Consider the following 16,143-nt stretch of genomic DNA (forward strand, 5'->3'; position numbering starts at 1 on the left):
TGGTGGAGGGGTGGGTTGCGGAGGGATGACGATTAAGGTAGCAGTTTGCGTAATTCAGCAAGGTTTGTGAGCAGGAGGGGAAAGAAACATTTGCTATGGGGCCCCATATGTCTTAGCTACGCCCCTGGATGCAGGTACCACAGGAATCACATTGGGGCTTACTCACAGCCACACAAATGTCCATTCTGTGAATGCATCTTGCACTGTGTGACATTTATGCAGAGTACACACAACTATGGACAGGTCATGTCTTGTGAATGTGGGAGTGTTATGGGCATACTGTATAGGGCAATTCAGAGTTGGGCATACACAGAGATCTGGCTCCTTCACCGAGGATAGGGCTGATGTGAATGTGCGCTGATAGTGATGGTGGCTACTATCACAGCTGGATGGACACATGTGGTGCAGCCACAAAGGTGCACCCATCTCTGAGGGCTGGTCCAGATCTACAATTATCTCCTGGGGTGCAATGTGGCCGGCTTCCGTGCAACTCTGAATCATCCCATATAAGACAGTTTTGAGGATGCAACGCAATATTATTGCAACAGAAGCTGCAGAGGCGGCCTCACACATGCCTGAAGTTTTATTCCAGAGCTGGTCAGACCATTATATCTCAAGTCCAGTCCGGTCAGAGAGCGGTTTGTAGTAATAACAGAGCGGAGATCATCACAGCAGGAGGAGGTCAGATCACAGCTCCATAACCTGATGAGAGAAGAGGGATCTGTATTAGGTCATTTCTTATCATTTCCAGCCTCACACGCAGCATGATGTCATCACTGGACATTTACTAAATACTCAGCAATCCTTACATGGGTTTGGCTCCTTAGATCTACAATAAAAAGGTCTACAGTCATTAGGTTGACCCCAAAATGGTCAGCATAGAAAAGATTGACAGGGTCAAAAGAACAACAGGTAAAAGTTAGCCAGGGTCAAAATGTTGACATGGATATGGTCAACAACAAAAAAAAGGTTGACACAAGTTTTTTTGTTTTCTTGTTTTTTTCTCACTTTTTTGGCCACAAAAAAAAAACCCATTACTGTACCGCTTGACTCACCACACTTTGGGTAAGGTTACTATTCTCAATTATTGTCCACGTGGATGGTAATGGATGAAAAACTTGGAAAACGTGAATAAAAACTTGCGTGCCGACCATTGTCATGTCGACCTGTTGAACACGTTGACCTTTTGATCCTGCTGACATTTTGTACTGTCTACCTTCTACATGGAGAACTTTTGACCATGTCGACCATTTGGGGTTGACCTACTGACTTGGGACCTATCATCTGGATACCACCTTACATCATGCAAACATTGCTGCTTCCAAATGGCTGAGGTAAAAATGGAAGTAACAACGCTATCTAACAGCAGCCTGACACAGGAGATGTCAGAGATATGCATAGTAACACAGGACACAGGATTCCCAATGGGGACTGGGATGTGGAGCTATTTATCAAGCACATAAAACACTGAACATTTTGTAGCATGTCTCCAATTGCTAACACCATCTGCGGATGGCATTAGCAGGTCTAGGATACAGCTATATTACTGCTGGAGAAGGATCTCCTGATCCCTCCCCTGGCAGGCTGGATGGTCCTCCCCTCCTTCCTTTCACTGATATATCTTTCCATGTGCCAATCAATGGCCATTCCTGCACAATAAAGACACCAGGTGAGAACTCGGAAGTTCTAACTTCTTTCAGTTGCTGACACAGAAAGGCACAGAAAGAGAAAACATGTAACTTATATGCACACTGTGTACAGGGCCAGCCCAATCCTTATGCAGAGTATGCAGCCGCATAGACGCCACACTATGGAGGGTGTCACAGCTGCATTCTCCATACGGGTTGGGGCTGTGTTAACAGCGGCCGGGATCCCGGCGATCAGCATCACATGTAGTGATGGTGTGGGGGGGGGGGGGGGGGCTGCGCTTGCCACAGGTTCTATTCTCACTCTATGGGGGTGTTGTATGGTATGCTGGTGGCTGGGCTCCTGGCGACCAGCATACCGGCGCCCAACCGCCGGAATACCGACAGCGTGGCGAGCGCAAAGGAGCTCCTTGCTGGCTCGCTGCGCTCACCGTGCTGCGGGCACGGAGGCGCGCTATTTATTCTCCTTCCAGGGGTGTCGTGGACCCCCCTGGAGGGAGAATGTCTGTTGGTATGCCGGGTGTCAGGATTCCGGCGCCGGTATACTGTGCGCCGAGATCCCGACATTTGGCATACTGAAGACCACCCCTCTATGGGTGTCATGGGAATAGTCCCTTCTAGTCAGCATGCTGACTGTTGGTATTTTGAGAGTTCGGGATGCAGGGAGATTTATTGGGACCGTCGGTCACATAACTACATTCCCTCCATACATACCCTCCTTCTAGAACACTGCTGGCAACCCCTCTCCCAGGACACCGCTACGTGCTGGCAGCCCCACTCCCAGAACACCGCCAGCAACCCCACCCCCAGGACACCACCAGCAATGCCGCTCCCAGGACACTGCTGGCATAGTGGACGCTGGGCACCCCTCGCATCCAGGGCTGAAAAGCACTGTGGGAGGACCCAGAGCAGCATCTGTTATCTATGAGGGCTCCATTGAGGTGAGGACTTGATGCTTGCAGTTGGGGTTACATTGCATGGTTTGCCTATGTGGAGCGGCTGATGAGGGAGAAGGCTTGTTAAAATGATTGGACTGGACACCTGCACCTGGAAGGTCACCCACTATCTACCCGTCACCCCTGCCTCAGTCACCCACTACCTGTCATCCCTGCCGCCCCAGTCACCCACTATCTACCTGTCACATACTTGGCAACTTTCTAGCTGCTCCCTGCAGGAGGTAGCAGCAAGGTCGGCACACCAGGGGGAGGGGCTCAGCATCTAAGGGTGGTCCGGGGGTGTGCAGACGTGATTGCATCATTGTGGCAATGCCCACATTACCGGCACTGCAAAGTAGAGGGCAGAGCTACGGTGACGCGATTTGCTGCAAATTGCGTCATCACCCCCGCCCACTTTCCCTCGGTACAGGCAGGTGCTGGCGAGTGCGCGCAGCTGCGGGCAACTTGCGGGAGACTTGCCCACTTTTCTGGGTGGCCAGGAGTGCCACCTGATTTTCAGGAGCCTCCCGGCCATTCCGGGAGAGTAGATAAGTATGGCCCTTCACCAGCCACCCACTATCTCCCTGTCACCTCTGCCTCACCAGTAACCCACTATCTACCTGTAACCCCTGCTTCCCTAATCACCCACTATCTCCCTGTACCCTTGGAGGTACAGTTGTGTCATGCCCCTTTCTTGTGAGACCACACCCCTTTCTGCAGTATGTACCTTCGATGCACGATATCCCTTTAAAAAGTTCATCCCATCAAGGGGCGCCAATATTTATATTTGCTAACCCCCCCAAAAAAAGCTTAGGGAGGTTGAAAGGAGAAAATATTGCTGTGTCCTCCCGATACCCCCCCCCCCCTCCCCAAACTACACCATTTATCTCAAATAATCTCAATGCTGCAGCACAAATTCTAGTTTTGTTACATGAGTGAGAAGGTTGGAGCAGTTACAGTATATCTAATTCCTATTCAGCATGGTACCACCACCCATTCACCCAAGTCATTTTACTGGACGTCCACTTGTTCAGCCATGCAATGCCTGTGACACTGGGATAGATGTGACATCGCACAGCGGGATTTGTGCTGCTGTTTCCATCTGTGCGGTTCTACAGTCGCATTAATGTTTTTTGTTATAAAAAAATAACTGCAAAGAATAATAACGTCACACATCTGTCAAATGTGTCCGTGTCTTCCAAACATCTGATGAGAGTGGGAATGTCCAGAATGTATAATATAGCTAGTAATAATAGGCTAATAACTACTATATAAAACTTGTTCTTAAGTAAAACTTATATTAAAACAAAGCAATGGTTGTAACATAACAATGAATAGAATAAAAGCTCCATAAAAATATAACCAGATAACATAAGGGAAAATCCAGTAACAATGTTCCTGTGTCTGTGCCTTGTGTGGTCTATGGGCCTCATTCAGACCTAATCGCTGGGCTGCTAAATTTGTTGTGCTGCGATCAGATAGGACCCACCCCAGGGGGAGTGTATATTCGCCCATACAAGTGTGCAAACGCATGTGTATGGCAAGCTGCAAAAACCCAGTGTGTGCAGTCTGTGTGCAGCCAAGGACTTACTCCTTCAGTGCGATGAGAACGGGCTGATCGGGACCGGAGCTGACGTCACACACCCTCCCTGAAAACGCTTGGAAATGCCTGTGTTTTTCCGGACACTCCCAGTAAACGCTCAGTTACCACCCACAAACGGCCTCTTCCTGTCAATCACTTTGCGAACGCCCGTGCGAATGAAATGTTTGCACCATCCAGTCGCTGACCGGCGATGCCCGCTGTTGTTGTCCAATGTGCGTGCACATGCGCAATTATGACCTGATCGCCCGCTGTGCGAAAACGCATTGCAGAGATCAGGTCTGAATGAGGTACTGAGAGAATGGTTCTATTTTCACTGAGGCAGGTCTTACGTGAGATCCTGTAGGGCACAGGCCGGGTGTTTCAGTCCCTCACACAGAAGCTTTATTCCAGAGTCCTTCAGTTTGTTCCCTGCCAGGTCCAGTCTGGTCAGAGAGTGGTTTGTAGTGATAACAGAGCGGAGATCATCACAGCAGGAGGAGGTCAGACCACAGATACTTAAACTGATGAGAGATGAGGGATCTTCATTAGGACATTTTTTTTACTTATAAACTCACACTCAGCATGAAGTCATCACTGAATATTTACTAACTTTTATCCAAATGGCTAAGGTGAAAGTCTAAGTAACAAGGCTATTTATCGGCAGCCTAACACAGAAGATGTCAGCAGTATCTCCTGCAATATGCAAAGCAATGCAGAATACTGCAGATCATGTAATTCCATAGGCAAATGCGGGGGGGGGGGGGGGGGGAGGGGGGGGTGTCTGATTGCCCGGAAAGCCCCTCCTCTTGGCAAGTGAAGTGGCACACATGATGACAATATCAATGGTATATAATCTGATTGCTAGAACTGCCATCATATTATGCAGTTTAAGGGATAGAACAGAGCTACTGCATATGCACAGTGATAGCAACTTCTTCTACCAAGTTTGCTGTGTGTGTGGATCTGAGTCCTCAACCAGTGCACTGGACCAGAGAGTAGCTACCAGGAAGAAGAGACAGGAGCCTTACCATGAGGTGGGAGAATGTGTGCTTGGAAAGTGCAGTACTGGTTCTATTATGTTTGTGCATTTATTTATTATGGTACAGTATGTTTAACCTTTTCCTGACCATTTATCTTTTTATATTATTTAAATAAATTTGATACAGCCTATACTACAGACCATCTATAATGTTAAATATTAATACCGTATCCAGTGTATAAAAAGACCAATGTTTACATTAATGTCCAGGGTTGTTAGTTACTAGGTTACTCTACCGCTCCCCCAGACTGCCGACTTTCTCCAATATTCCGCAAAGTGGGAGATTGTGGAATGCATTTGGAAATCCCCCTCTAGAAATCCTGCGTTTACCACTGAATTCCCAGTGGGGACTGCAAAGTGGAGCATTTTCCAAGCACATGAAAACTTTAACTTTTTATAGCTTGTCTCAAATTGCTATCACCATCTGCGGATGGCATTAGCAGTTCTGGGATACAACTATAGTACCACTGGAGAAGGATCAAGTGATCCCTTCCCTGGCAGGTTTGATGATCCTCCCCTCCTTCCTCTTACTGATACTGTATATCTGTGTGCATGTGCTACTCGATGGCTGCACCAGTGCAATAAATATACCGTCTCAACTTGGAAGTTTGTTCATTGCTGCTTTGATAAACAAGTGCCAAAAAAACTCTTAGTGGGAGCAGTCAGTGTGGGGATGGTATTAGAGGCTTCTCCTGGTGTGAGATTAGGCATAGAAAGAGAACACATGGAAGTTATAAGTACACTGCGTAGTGGGAGGTAATAAGTAGAATAGCTGAAGGAGGTTATGTGGGTGGTACTGGGATGTGATAAGCTGCCTGAACATAGGTGTTCTTAGGGAATGCATGAAGGTTTGGAGGCTAGCGCAAAGTCTTGGTGCATGAGTGAGGGCATTAAATAAGCATACCTCCCAACATCAGGGAGTCAACACCTTCTTCATACACTAAATGCACATGGCCTTGTGGCAATACTCCATTTCTTATCACTCTTGGGGCATTACCCAAGCTGTTTCCATTGTCTCCAGCACTGCGTGGATGCCGTGTCCAGCATCTATTCATCTGCTGCTCTGCTATGCTGACACAGTGCCACCTACCCCAACATTTCCCCACCATGGGACACTGCAGCCTACAGGACTGAGTTGGAAGGGGGTGAGGTGGAGCTGGGTGCACTCATAGGCTCCTTCGGCCTTCAATTCCAGTATTATTATTATTATTATTATTATTATTTTAAAAAATGTATAAGGCGCCACAAGTGTTTTGCAGCGCCGTACAAAGGACAGTACAGGGAGACAAAACTTAGCAGTAAATAAATAACAAAAATAGAGTACAGGTAACGAAGAGCACCACAATTCTCAAAACATAATACAGCTTAGATGTAAGTAGCGAGGGAGTAACCATCGTACTACTAGGAGCTGATGGCCATAGATAGAGATGAGCCTTTACCAGCAGGAGAAAAAGCGTGTAAAGATGGTCGCTGAGGAGAGAGCTGTGAGTGAAATGTGTCGAGAAGAGGGCTTAGACAACAAGAGGAAAGAGGGCCCTGCTCTGAAGAGCTAACAATCTAGTGGGAAGGGGCGACAGACAGATGACATGACCGTGCAAGTAAGCGGGAGGTAGTCTGATGGCAGTATGTAAGCAAACCCGAGTTGTTCAAGGCTTTGCTTACATACTGCCATCAGACAGTGGAGCAGCCTCAGTGCTAGGTTATGCATTGGCAGGGTATCCTTGATGAATAGGTGGGTTTTTAGTGCCAGTTTGAAGCTTTGCAAGGTCGGTGAGAGTCTAATGGAGTGGAGGAGAGAATTCCACTGAAGGGGTGCAGCACAGGCATAGTCTTGAACTCGAGCATGGGAAGCAGTGACCAGGGCAGTGGAGAGGCGACGGTCATTATACTGATGATATGCTACTATATGTCTCTTCTTCTGACCTCTCCCCCTCTGTACTCTCTCGAGTATCCAGTTGCCTCTCTTTCTTGTTGAACATACAATGAACAGTTTCATAACAATATACTTCGATAACATAAGAGGAAATTCAATAACTATTTTCCTGTATCTATGCCTTGTGTGGTCTATAGCTGGGTACGCACTTATCAATATGTACCAAATACAACATCACCACGGATGGGACCCGACATGCAGCAAGTGCATACAAATTTGCAGATGCCGGGTCCAGTGGGGTGGGAGCCAAATGACATGCTGCATTCTGCTATTGAATGGCTGGAGTGTGCAAAACATGGGTCCACACTAGTACTAGGTATGTCATGTGTACCCAGTTTAAGGCTTGTACTGAGAGATCAGTTATACAACAGAGACAAATCTTACTCAGTACCTCAGTTCTGGTAGGGTGCTATCTGGATGTCTCAGTCCCTCACACAGAAGCTTTATTCCAGAGTCCCTCAGAGCATTTGCTGACAGGCGCAGTCTGGTCAGAGAGCGGTTTGTAGTAAGAACAGAGCGGAGATCATCACAGCAGGATGAGGTCAGACCACATTTTCTTAACCTTATAAGAGATGAGGGATCTGGATTAGTTTATTTTTCATAATTTGCAGACTCACACTCAGCATGGCGCCATAACTGAGCATTTACTAATATTTTATCAAGCCTTACATAAAGTGAAAATAGCGGTTTCCAAATGATTAATGGTAAAATATAATCTGGGTTGGTTATATTATTTCTGCGTAGGGTAAATACTGGCTGCTTTATTTTGAAACTGCAATTTAGATTTCAGTTTGAACACACCCCACCCAAATCTAACTCTCTTTGCACGTTACATCTGCCCCACCTGCACTGCACATGGTTTTGTCCGGTGCTTAAAGTGGTGCTAGAGAGGTAGTGGAACTTCCCACCCTCCCCCCCAGCGCCCATGTAATAAAGGTATTGCGCATTTCGCAGGCACGCGCCCCCCAAAATGGGCGTGGTCTCAAAAATTGGGCGTGCCCACAGTAGTAGCACCCCTAATACACATAATACCCACAGTAGTAGCACCCCATAATGCACATAATGCCCAAAGAAGTGCTGAAAAATGGGCGTGGTCTCAAAAAGGGGGCGTGGTCACACAATAGTAATAATAACCACAGTAGTAGCATCCCGTAATACACATAAAGCCCACTACAGTAGCACCCCTTATACAGTGCCCACAATAGTAGTGCTCCTTATGCAATGTCCACTGTACTGGTAGTGCCCCTTATATAGAGCCCAAAGTAGTGGTTCCCCTTATGTAATGCCCCCAGTAGTAGTGCCCCTTATGTCCCCAGGAGTGATGCCCTTGTTAGGAATGTCTGTGTTTGTGTTGCCTTGCATTGTCTCATTCCTGCCTCTAGGGGTCTCACTTGCTGCCTCAGGTCTGAATGGCAGTTGCACACTCTGGGGGAAATTTACTAAGCTCCCGATTTTGACCGAGATGCCGTTTTTTCATCAAAGTGTCATCTCGGTAATTTACTAAGCACTAATCACGGCAGTGATGAGGGCATTCGTAATTTTTTGCAAGTTCAGGTAAAAAATTACGAATGAATACACCATCGGTCAAAACGCGGCTGTTTAAGTATGAATCTCGGTCATTTACTAAGAAGTGCAAAGCAAAAAAAGAACAAACACTGCCGTGAAAAATTACAACTCGTAAAAAAGTGCTAAAAAAAAACAGACCTGCTTTTTTTATTCGTGATTGGATAGGCATGCACGGATCCATGAGATCCGTGCATGTATATCAGTGGGAAGGGGTGGGAAAGTGCTTATTTTTTCAAAAAAAATTGCGTGGGGTCCCCCCTCCTAAGCATAACCAGCCTCGGGCTCTTTGAGCCGATCCTGGTTGCAGAAATATGGGGAAAAAAATGACAGGGGTTCCCCCATATTTAAGCAACCAGCATCGGGCTCTGCGCCTGGTCCTGGTCCCAAAAATACGGGGGACAAAAAGAGTAGGGGTCCCCCGTATTTTTAAAACCAGCACCGGGCTCCACTAGCTGGACAGATAATGCCACAGCCGGGGGTCACTTTTATATAGTGCCCTGCGGCCGTGGCATCAAAAATCCAACTAGTCACCCCTGGCCGGGGTACCCTGGGGGAGTGGGGACCCCTTCAATCAAGGGGTCCCCCCCCCAGCCACCCAAGGGCCAGGGGTGAAGCCCGAGGCTGTCCCCCCCCATCCAATGGGCTGCGGATGGGGAGGCTGATAGCCTTTGTTGTAATTGAAAAGATATTGTTTTTAGTAGCAGTACTACAAGGCCCAGCAAGCCTCCCCCGCATGCTGGTACTTGGAGAACCACAAGTACCAGCATGCGACGGAAAAACGGGCCCGCTGGTACCTGTAGTACTACTACTAAAAAAATACCCAAAAAAACACAAGACACACACACCGTGAAAGTATAATTTTATTACATACATACACACACACATACATACATACTTACCTTATGTTCCCACGCAGGTCGGTCCTCTTCTCCAGTAGAATCCAAGGGGTACCTGTTGAAGAAATTATACTCACGAGATCCAGGGGTCCAGGCTCCTCGGGAAATCCAGGGGTAATCCACGTACTTGACAAAAAAACAAAACGGTGTCCCGACCACGAACTGAAAGGGGACCCATGTTTGCACATGGGTCACCTTTCCACGAATGCCAGAAAGCCACTCTGACTTCTGTCTAAGTGGGTTTCATCAGCCAATCAGGGAGCGCCACGTTGTAGCACTCTCCTGATCAGCTGTGTGGTCCTGTCCTCACTGACAGGCAGCACACGGCAGTGTTACAATGTAGCGCCTATGCGCTACATTGTAACCAATGATGGGAACTTTCTGCCCTGCGGTTGACCTAAAGTGACGTCACCGCTGAGCAGAAAGTTCCCATCATTGGTTACAATGTAGCGCATAGGCGCTACATTGTAACACTGCCGTGTGCTGCCTGTCAGTGAGGACAGGACCACACAGCTGATCAGGAGAGTGCTACAACGTGGCGCTCCCTGATTGGCTGATGAAACCCACTTAGACAGAAGTCAGAGTGGCTTTCTGGCATTCGTGGAAAGGTGACCCATGTGCAAACATGGGTCCCCTTTCAGTTCGTGGTCGGGACACCGTTTTGTTTTTTTTGTCAAGTACGTGGATTACCCCTGGATTTCCCGAGGAGCCTGGACCCCTGAATCTCGTGAGTATAATTTCTTCAACAGGTACCCCTTGGATTCTACTGGGGAAGAGGACCGACCTGCGTGGGAACATAAGGTAAGTATGTATGTATGTGTGTATGTATGTAATAAAATTATACTTTCACGGTGTGTGTGTCTTGTGTTTTTTTGGGTATTTTTTTAGTGGTAGTACTACAGGTACCAGCGGGCCCGTTTTTCCGCCGCATGCTGGTACTTGTGGTTCTCCAAGTACCAGCATGCGGGGGAGGATTGCTGGGACTTGTAGTACTGCTACTAAACACAATATCTTTTCAATTACAACAAAGGCTATCAGCCCCCCCATCCGCAGCCCATTGGATGGGGGGGACAGCCTCGGGCTTCACCCCTGGCCCTTGGGTGGCTGGGGGGGGGACCCCTTGATTGAAGGGGTCCCCACTCCCCCAGGGTACCCCGGCCAGGGGTGACTAGTTGGATTTTTGATGCCACGGCCGCAGGGCACTATATAAAAGTGACCCCCGGCTGTGGCATTATCTGTCCAGCTAGTGGAGCCCGGTGCTGGTTTTAAAAATACGGGGGACCCCTACTCTTTTTGTCCCCCGTATTTTTGGGACCAGGACCAGGCGCAGAGCCCGATGCTGGTTGCTTAAATATGGGGGAACCCCTGTCAATTTTTTCCCCATATTTCTGCAACCAGGGCCGGCTCAAAGAGCCCGAGGCTGGTTATGCTTAGGAGGGGGGACCCCACGCATTTTTTTTTGGGATTTTACATTGTTTAATTTAAAAAAAAAAAAATAAGAACCCCAGCACGGATCACACAGAACCGGCCGAGATTGATTGTAAAAAAAAACGGCAGTGTTTTGCTAATCACTGCCGTAAAAATAGGTAAAAAAAAACGAATGACATCGACATCGGAAGAAAAGAAAAACCCGAATACGACAGCTTAGTAAATCCATCGTAATCAATTCAAAAAGTTGCAGTTTTACACTGTCGATGTCATTCGTGATTGAACTTTGACCTTTTTTAGGAAATTACGAATCTTAGTAAATTTACCCCTCTGTCTCTGCAGGTTGATTACCTGATTGTGAGCAGCTGGGGCCAACACCTTGTGCTGCTATTTAGCTCCAGCTCACCAGCATCTAGGGGCAGATCATTGTGGTTCCGTCTGGAATGCGACTAGGCTCTCTCCAGTAATCCTGTCCCGATTCTGCCATATCTACATCTTGGAGACATTTCCTGCAGTTTTGCCGTTACATATGCCTTGCTACAAGACTTCTAACCCTGCTGGATCAACATCTACATTCCTGAACTATTATTTGCAGTCTGTTTCCACCCCTGCCTGATTCCTACATTCTGGTATGTTGTTTTTCCCCTGCTTGGTTTAACCCCGGATATCTTCATGTTTATTTCACCTCTGTAATCAAGCTGGACTATACCAATACTCAAGCATAACCATCCTCCCTGTTTCTATTATTTGCCATTACAATTATCTGGAAATATTGTGTTTTATTCCATGTTAATCAAGGATCCAGTTTTCGTATGCTGATATTTTACTGGTTCTTTTCTACAATAAACCTGGTTTAATCTTCACCTGGCTTCAGTTGACCTCATTTCAGCTATGCACACACAGAGAAATTTAGTAATCCTAACAGAATGATCTGCCAAATAAACGTGTGCAGGAGTTTGAGGTATAGCTGAATTTCATAAAATGGCTTCATTTCAGAAAAATTCCCTGCCTCTCGAGTTTATGCCTTTTGTGGGTTCTACATTGCTAGTGGATTTCAGAGAGAAACTGGAGAATATTCAAACCCTGTCTTCAGAGATACTGTCTGCTCTGTCTGAATATTCAATAAGATTACCAGTTCCCTTTAAGGAGACGCAGGGAAAAAGGGGAAAAGATGAGTCTGGTGCTCTCAATTCTGGCCGCTGTTTTCCAATCTCAAGCAAAGGCAAGTTCTGGAGCTTTCCATGACCCAGCCTCTCTGAGGAAGAAAAAAGACTTAGAAGGGATAAAAAACTTTGTTTTTATTGCGGCAGGTCTGGACATTTTATTCAATTATGTCCTGCTCGCAAACCTAAAAAGAGCTTTCCTCATTCTGCCATAGTGCCTAATTCTGCCCAGTTATGCCACTGTGGTGCTCAAATTTCAAAAGGAGGGGTGACCAGCCAAGCGACCCCAGGAGGGGTGTCCTGCCAAGCGACCCCAGGAGGGGTGTCCGGCCAAGCGACCCCAGGAGGGGTGTCCGGCCAAGCGACCCCAGGAGAGGTGTCTGGCCCAGCGACCCCAGGAGAGGTGTCTGGCCCAGCGACCCCAGGAGGGGTGTCCGGCCAAGCGACCCCAGGAGGGGTGTCCGGCCAAGCGACCCCAGGAGGGGTGTCCAGCCTAGCGACCCCAGGAGGGGTGTCCGGCCCAGCGACCCCAGGAGGGGAGTCCGGCCCAGCGACCCCAGGAGGGGAGTCTGGCCCAGCGACCCCAGGGGGGGAGTCTGACCCTACTGCCCTTGCCTTTGGGTATGCGATCCCTGCTGCCCTTGCTTTCGGGCATGAGGTCCCTGCTGCCCTTGCCTTCGGGCATGAGGTCCCTGCTGCCCTTGCCTTCGGGCATGAGGTCCCTGCTGCCCTTGCCTTCAGGCATGAGGTCCCTGCTGCCCTTGCCTTTGGGCATGAGGTCCCTGTTGCCCTTGCCTCACGGCATGAGGTCCCTGTTGCCCTTGCCTCACGGCATGAGGTCTCTGTTGCCCTTGCCTCACGGCATGAGGTCTCTGTTGCCCTTGCCTCATGGCATGAGGTCTCTGTTGCCCTTGCCTCACGGCATGAGGATGCTGTTTTTCCATCTATTGGGCAAATAAGGACTGCCGTGTCAATGGTCAGTCCAAATGTTATTTTATCTTTCAGGGTCACTTAGTCATCCAAGTCTGCCATGCCAGAGGTCCGAGAGGTGTCCGCCTTGCCAGAGGTCTGGGAGGTGTCCGCCTTGCCAGAGGTCCAAGAGGTGTCCGCCTTTCCAGAGGTCCGAGAGGTGTCCGCCTTGCCAGAGGTCCGAGAGGTGTCCGCCTTGCCAGAGGTCCTGCCAAGGCTTGTCCAGCCCCAGGAGGGTGCTCTGCCTGTCCAGCCCTAGGAGGGGGCTCTGCCTGTCCAGCCCCAGGAGGGGGCTCTGCCTGTCCAGCCCCAGGAGGGGGCTCTGCCTATCCAGCCCCAGGAGGGGGCTCTGCCTGTCCAGATTCCAGAAAGGATAGTTGATGGCCTGGCACCAAAAGGGTCATTAAACCCTGAAGTTCCAAACGGGGTTCCACCTTTCATGCCCAATTCTGAAGTCCCTGGTGGGGCATCTGATCTTGCAACCCTAGAAAGGGCGTCTGGTGCAAGTACCAGTGCCAAGAAAGATCTCCAATTAAAAACTCCATGCAGTATTGTCTTTGAAGGAGATCTTGTTCAATTCAGTGCCCTGGCTCGTCAGTACCTCATATACGTCGAATCAGATCCATCAATCAACATCACTCCAGTCAATGCAGTTCATTTTTTCATCAGATCCTTCAGAGGGGAAGCTTTGGACTGGGTTGAGCCCTTCATCAAGTCCAAAGATCCATTGCTCACTGATCTTCCAGCCTTCATAAAAGCAGTACGACAAAGATTCACCCCAAAATTAGACTGTCCTAAGTCATCAAAAGATTCAAACATTATCATATCTATGTCCAGTCAAAGTCTGTCGGTTCCAGTCCATAAAGTTAAACTAACGGGTTCTGTTAATAAGTCTTCACGTCTTGCCGATCCTGAGAATAAGGCCACTGCCCCAGTGCCCGAGATCCAAGATTTGCCCGAGGTGTCTGCCCAGCTGGGGCCATCTGAGACTTTCCTGTCTAAGGTCCAAGAAGAGTCCATCTTGTCTGAGAGGCCACGGTTGTCTATCCTGCCTGATGTAACCTCTGATTTGGATAGCCAAGTCAATATGGAACTGCCTTACTTTGATGGAGATATCTCTCAGTGTATAGCTCTCTTCAAGTACTATCTGAGTTTTGATGACTTTTCCCCTATTGATATCATTGCTAACATATGTATGAGGTCCAGAGGGAGGGCCTTGAAGTGGGTAAATGGTCTTATAGATGCGGAAGATCCAGTTTTACAAGATTTCCCGCTTTCCTCAAGGAAGTCTCCGAAAGATTCAGTCCACCAACTGTCCCCGCTCTCCTAGATGAATCCTATTAAAGTGTGTCCATCTGAGAACCTGCCTTTGCAGTCTGGGCAGCACCCTCAGTTTTTCAGATGTGGGCATGTATCTTTAGGTGTTCACGCAGATTGCTCGGCAACTTTGGCTTCTACATATTTACCACTCGCTCTTGATACCATCCAAGAAAATAAGAGGTCAGTTCTGCCGTTGGGTTGTGGCTCCGATTCTGAGAGCGAGCTTCTGGAGGATCCTAGACTCATAATTGATGGACCTGTATTGCCAAGTAGTGTCTTTGTGACACCTTCAACCCAAAAAGAGGAGAGGAAAAAAGAAGAGAAGGTGAACTTTTAGGCGCCTGTTTAAGGGGGGGATAATGTTAGGAATGTTTGTGTTTGTGTTGCCTTGCATTGTCTCATTCCTGCCTCTAGGGGTCTCACTTGCTGCCTCAGGTCTGAATGGCAGTTGCACACTCTGTCTCTGTGTTAGGTGCCACGCTGCCCGGCGCCTAGCAACTAGGGAAGCCGGGTGCCCTGAGCCGCCGGGTCCCTAGCAACGCTAGGACGCTGAGCCGCCGGGACCTTAGCAACGGGGACGCCACAGGCGGGCCGCGTCCCCGTTGCTGGGTTAATTAATTAGTGTGCACACATGTTTCTCTGGTCGTGCAGCAAGGCAGCTGCACGACATTTGTTGTAATCAGATTCTGTACTCTGATTGGAGGATTCCCTGCTAAATGCCTTCTCAGGATCTCACACAGACGCCGGTGATAGTTTCCTGCATGCTGCTCATGTTTGGTAAACCTCTGTTCCTGGTCTGCTGTGCCCGGTCGTTCCAGTCCTCTGAGTTCCTGAGTCTTGGTGTTTGTCATCTCATCCCAAGGAGTTCTCCTGGTCCTCAGTCACCTGTGACAGTCTATAGAAAATCTCGTTTGGTTTCGTGAGTGGCGGCTCTGCCGCGTGCTGCGGCCTAGGCCGCTTCATATTGTTTTCTTGCTTTGGAGCATTTGCGGAGGTATCCGCTTCCACAGTCCTCTCCGGTACTCGGTGGTGCCGTGTAGGAGAGTGGACAAGTGGAGTATTTTGGTTGTTCTTTTCCCTGGCGGTAATCCGCGCATACTTTAGTTTTAGGTTTGTTAGTAGCCCCTGGCCTTGTTGTTTAGTTAGAGGGCCCCTTGTTATCACCCTGTCTCGGTTCACTCTTTGTCTCTCATTAAGACCTGAGGGGGCATCGGAGTTGGGCAGACGTAATCCGCCCTTCAAACGCGGCTGCCATGGGCTCAAGAAACCATAGTCTCGCAAGAGTGTATTGACAGCACGGGCGAGACAACGGAGATAGGTGCCAGGGGCTATTCCCATTCCTTTCCCCATTCCCAGCATTACGTTCTGGTATTCAGGTCCCTTCATATAAGATCGCCCCAGACCTGAATATTAGAATCATAACACTCTGCAGGTTGATTACCTGATTGTGAGCAGCTGGGGCCAACACCTTGTGCTGCTATTTAGCTCCAGCTCACCAGCATCTAGGGGCAGATCATTGTGGTTCCGTCTGGAGTGCGACTAGGCTCTCTCTAGTAATCCTGTCCTGATTCTGCCATACCAACATCTTGGAGACATTTCCTGCAGTTTTGCCGTTACATATGCCTTGCTATAAGACTTCTAACCCTGCTCGATCAACATCTACATT

At 48.5% G+C, this 16,143-nt stretch overlaps 1 protein-coding gene across 1 annotated transcript in view; it reads right to left on the reverse strand.

Moving 5' to 3' along the window:
• Positions 1-536: 536 nt before the first annotated feature.
• Positions 537-16,143, reverse strand: part of LOC135057153 (NACHT, LRR and PYD domains-containing protein 3-like) — a 318,674-nt gene continuing 303,067 nt past the window's right edge. Inside the window, exons 12-14 of the mRNA XM_063963052.1 lie at positions 7,527-7,697; positions 4,514-4,684; positions 537-702 (exon numbers count right to left, since the gene is read on the reverse strand). Of these exons, the coding sequence (XP_063819122.1) occupies positions 537-702; positions 4,514-4,684; positions 7,527-7,697 (508 nt within the window). The remainder of the gene's footprint in view (positions 703-4,513; positions 4,685-7,526; positions 7,698-16,143) is intronic.

The sequence above is a fragment of the Pseudophryne corroboree genome, chromosome 3 (genome assembly GCF_028390025.1).
Source record: "Pseudophryne corroboree isolate aPseCor3 chromosome 3, aPseCor3.hap2, whole genome shotgun sequence".
NCBI classification, from domain to species: Eukaryota; Metazoa; Chordata; class Amphibia; order Anura; family Myobatrachidae; genus Pseudophryne; species Pseudophryne corroboree.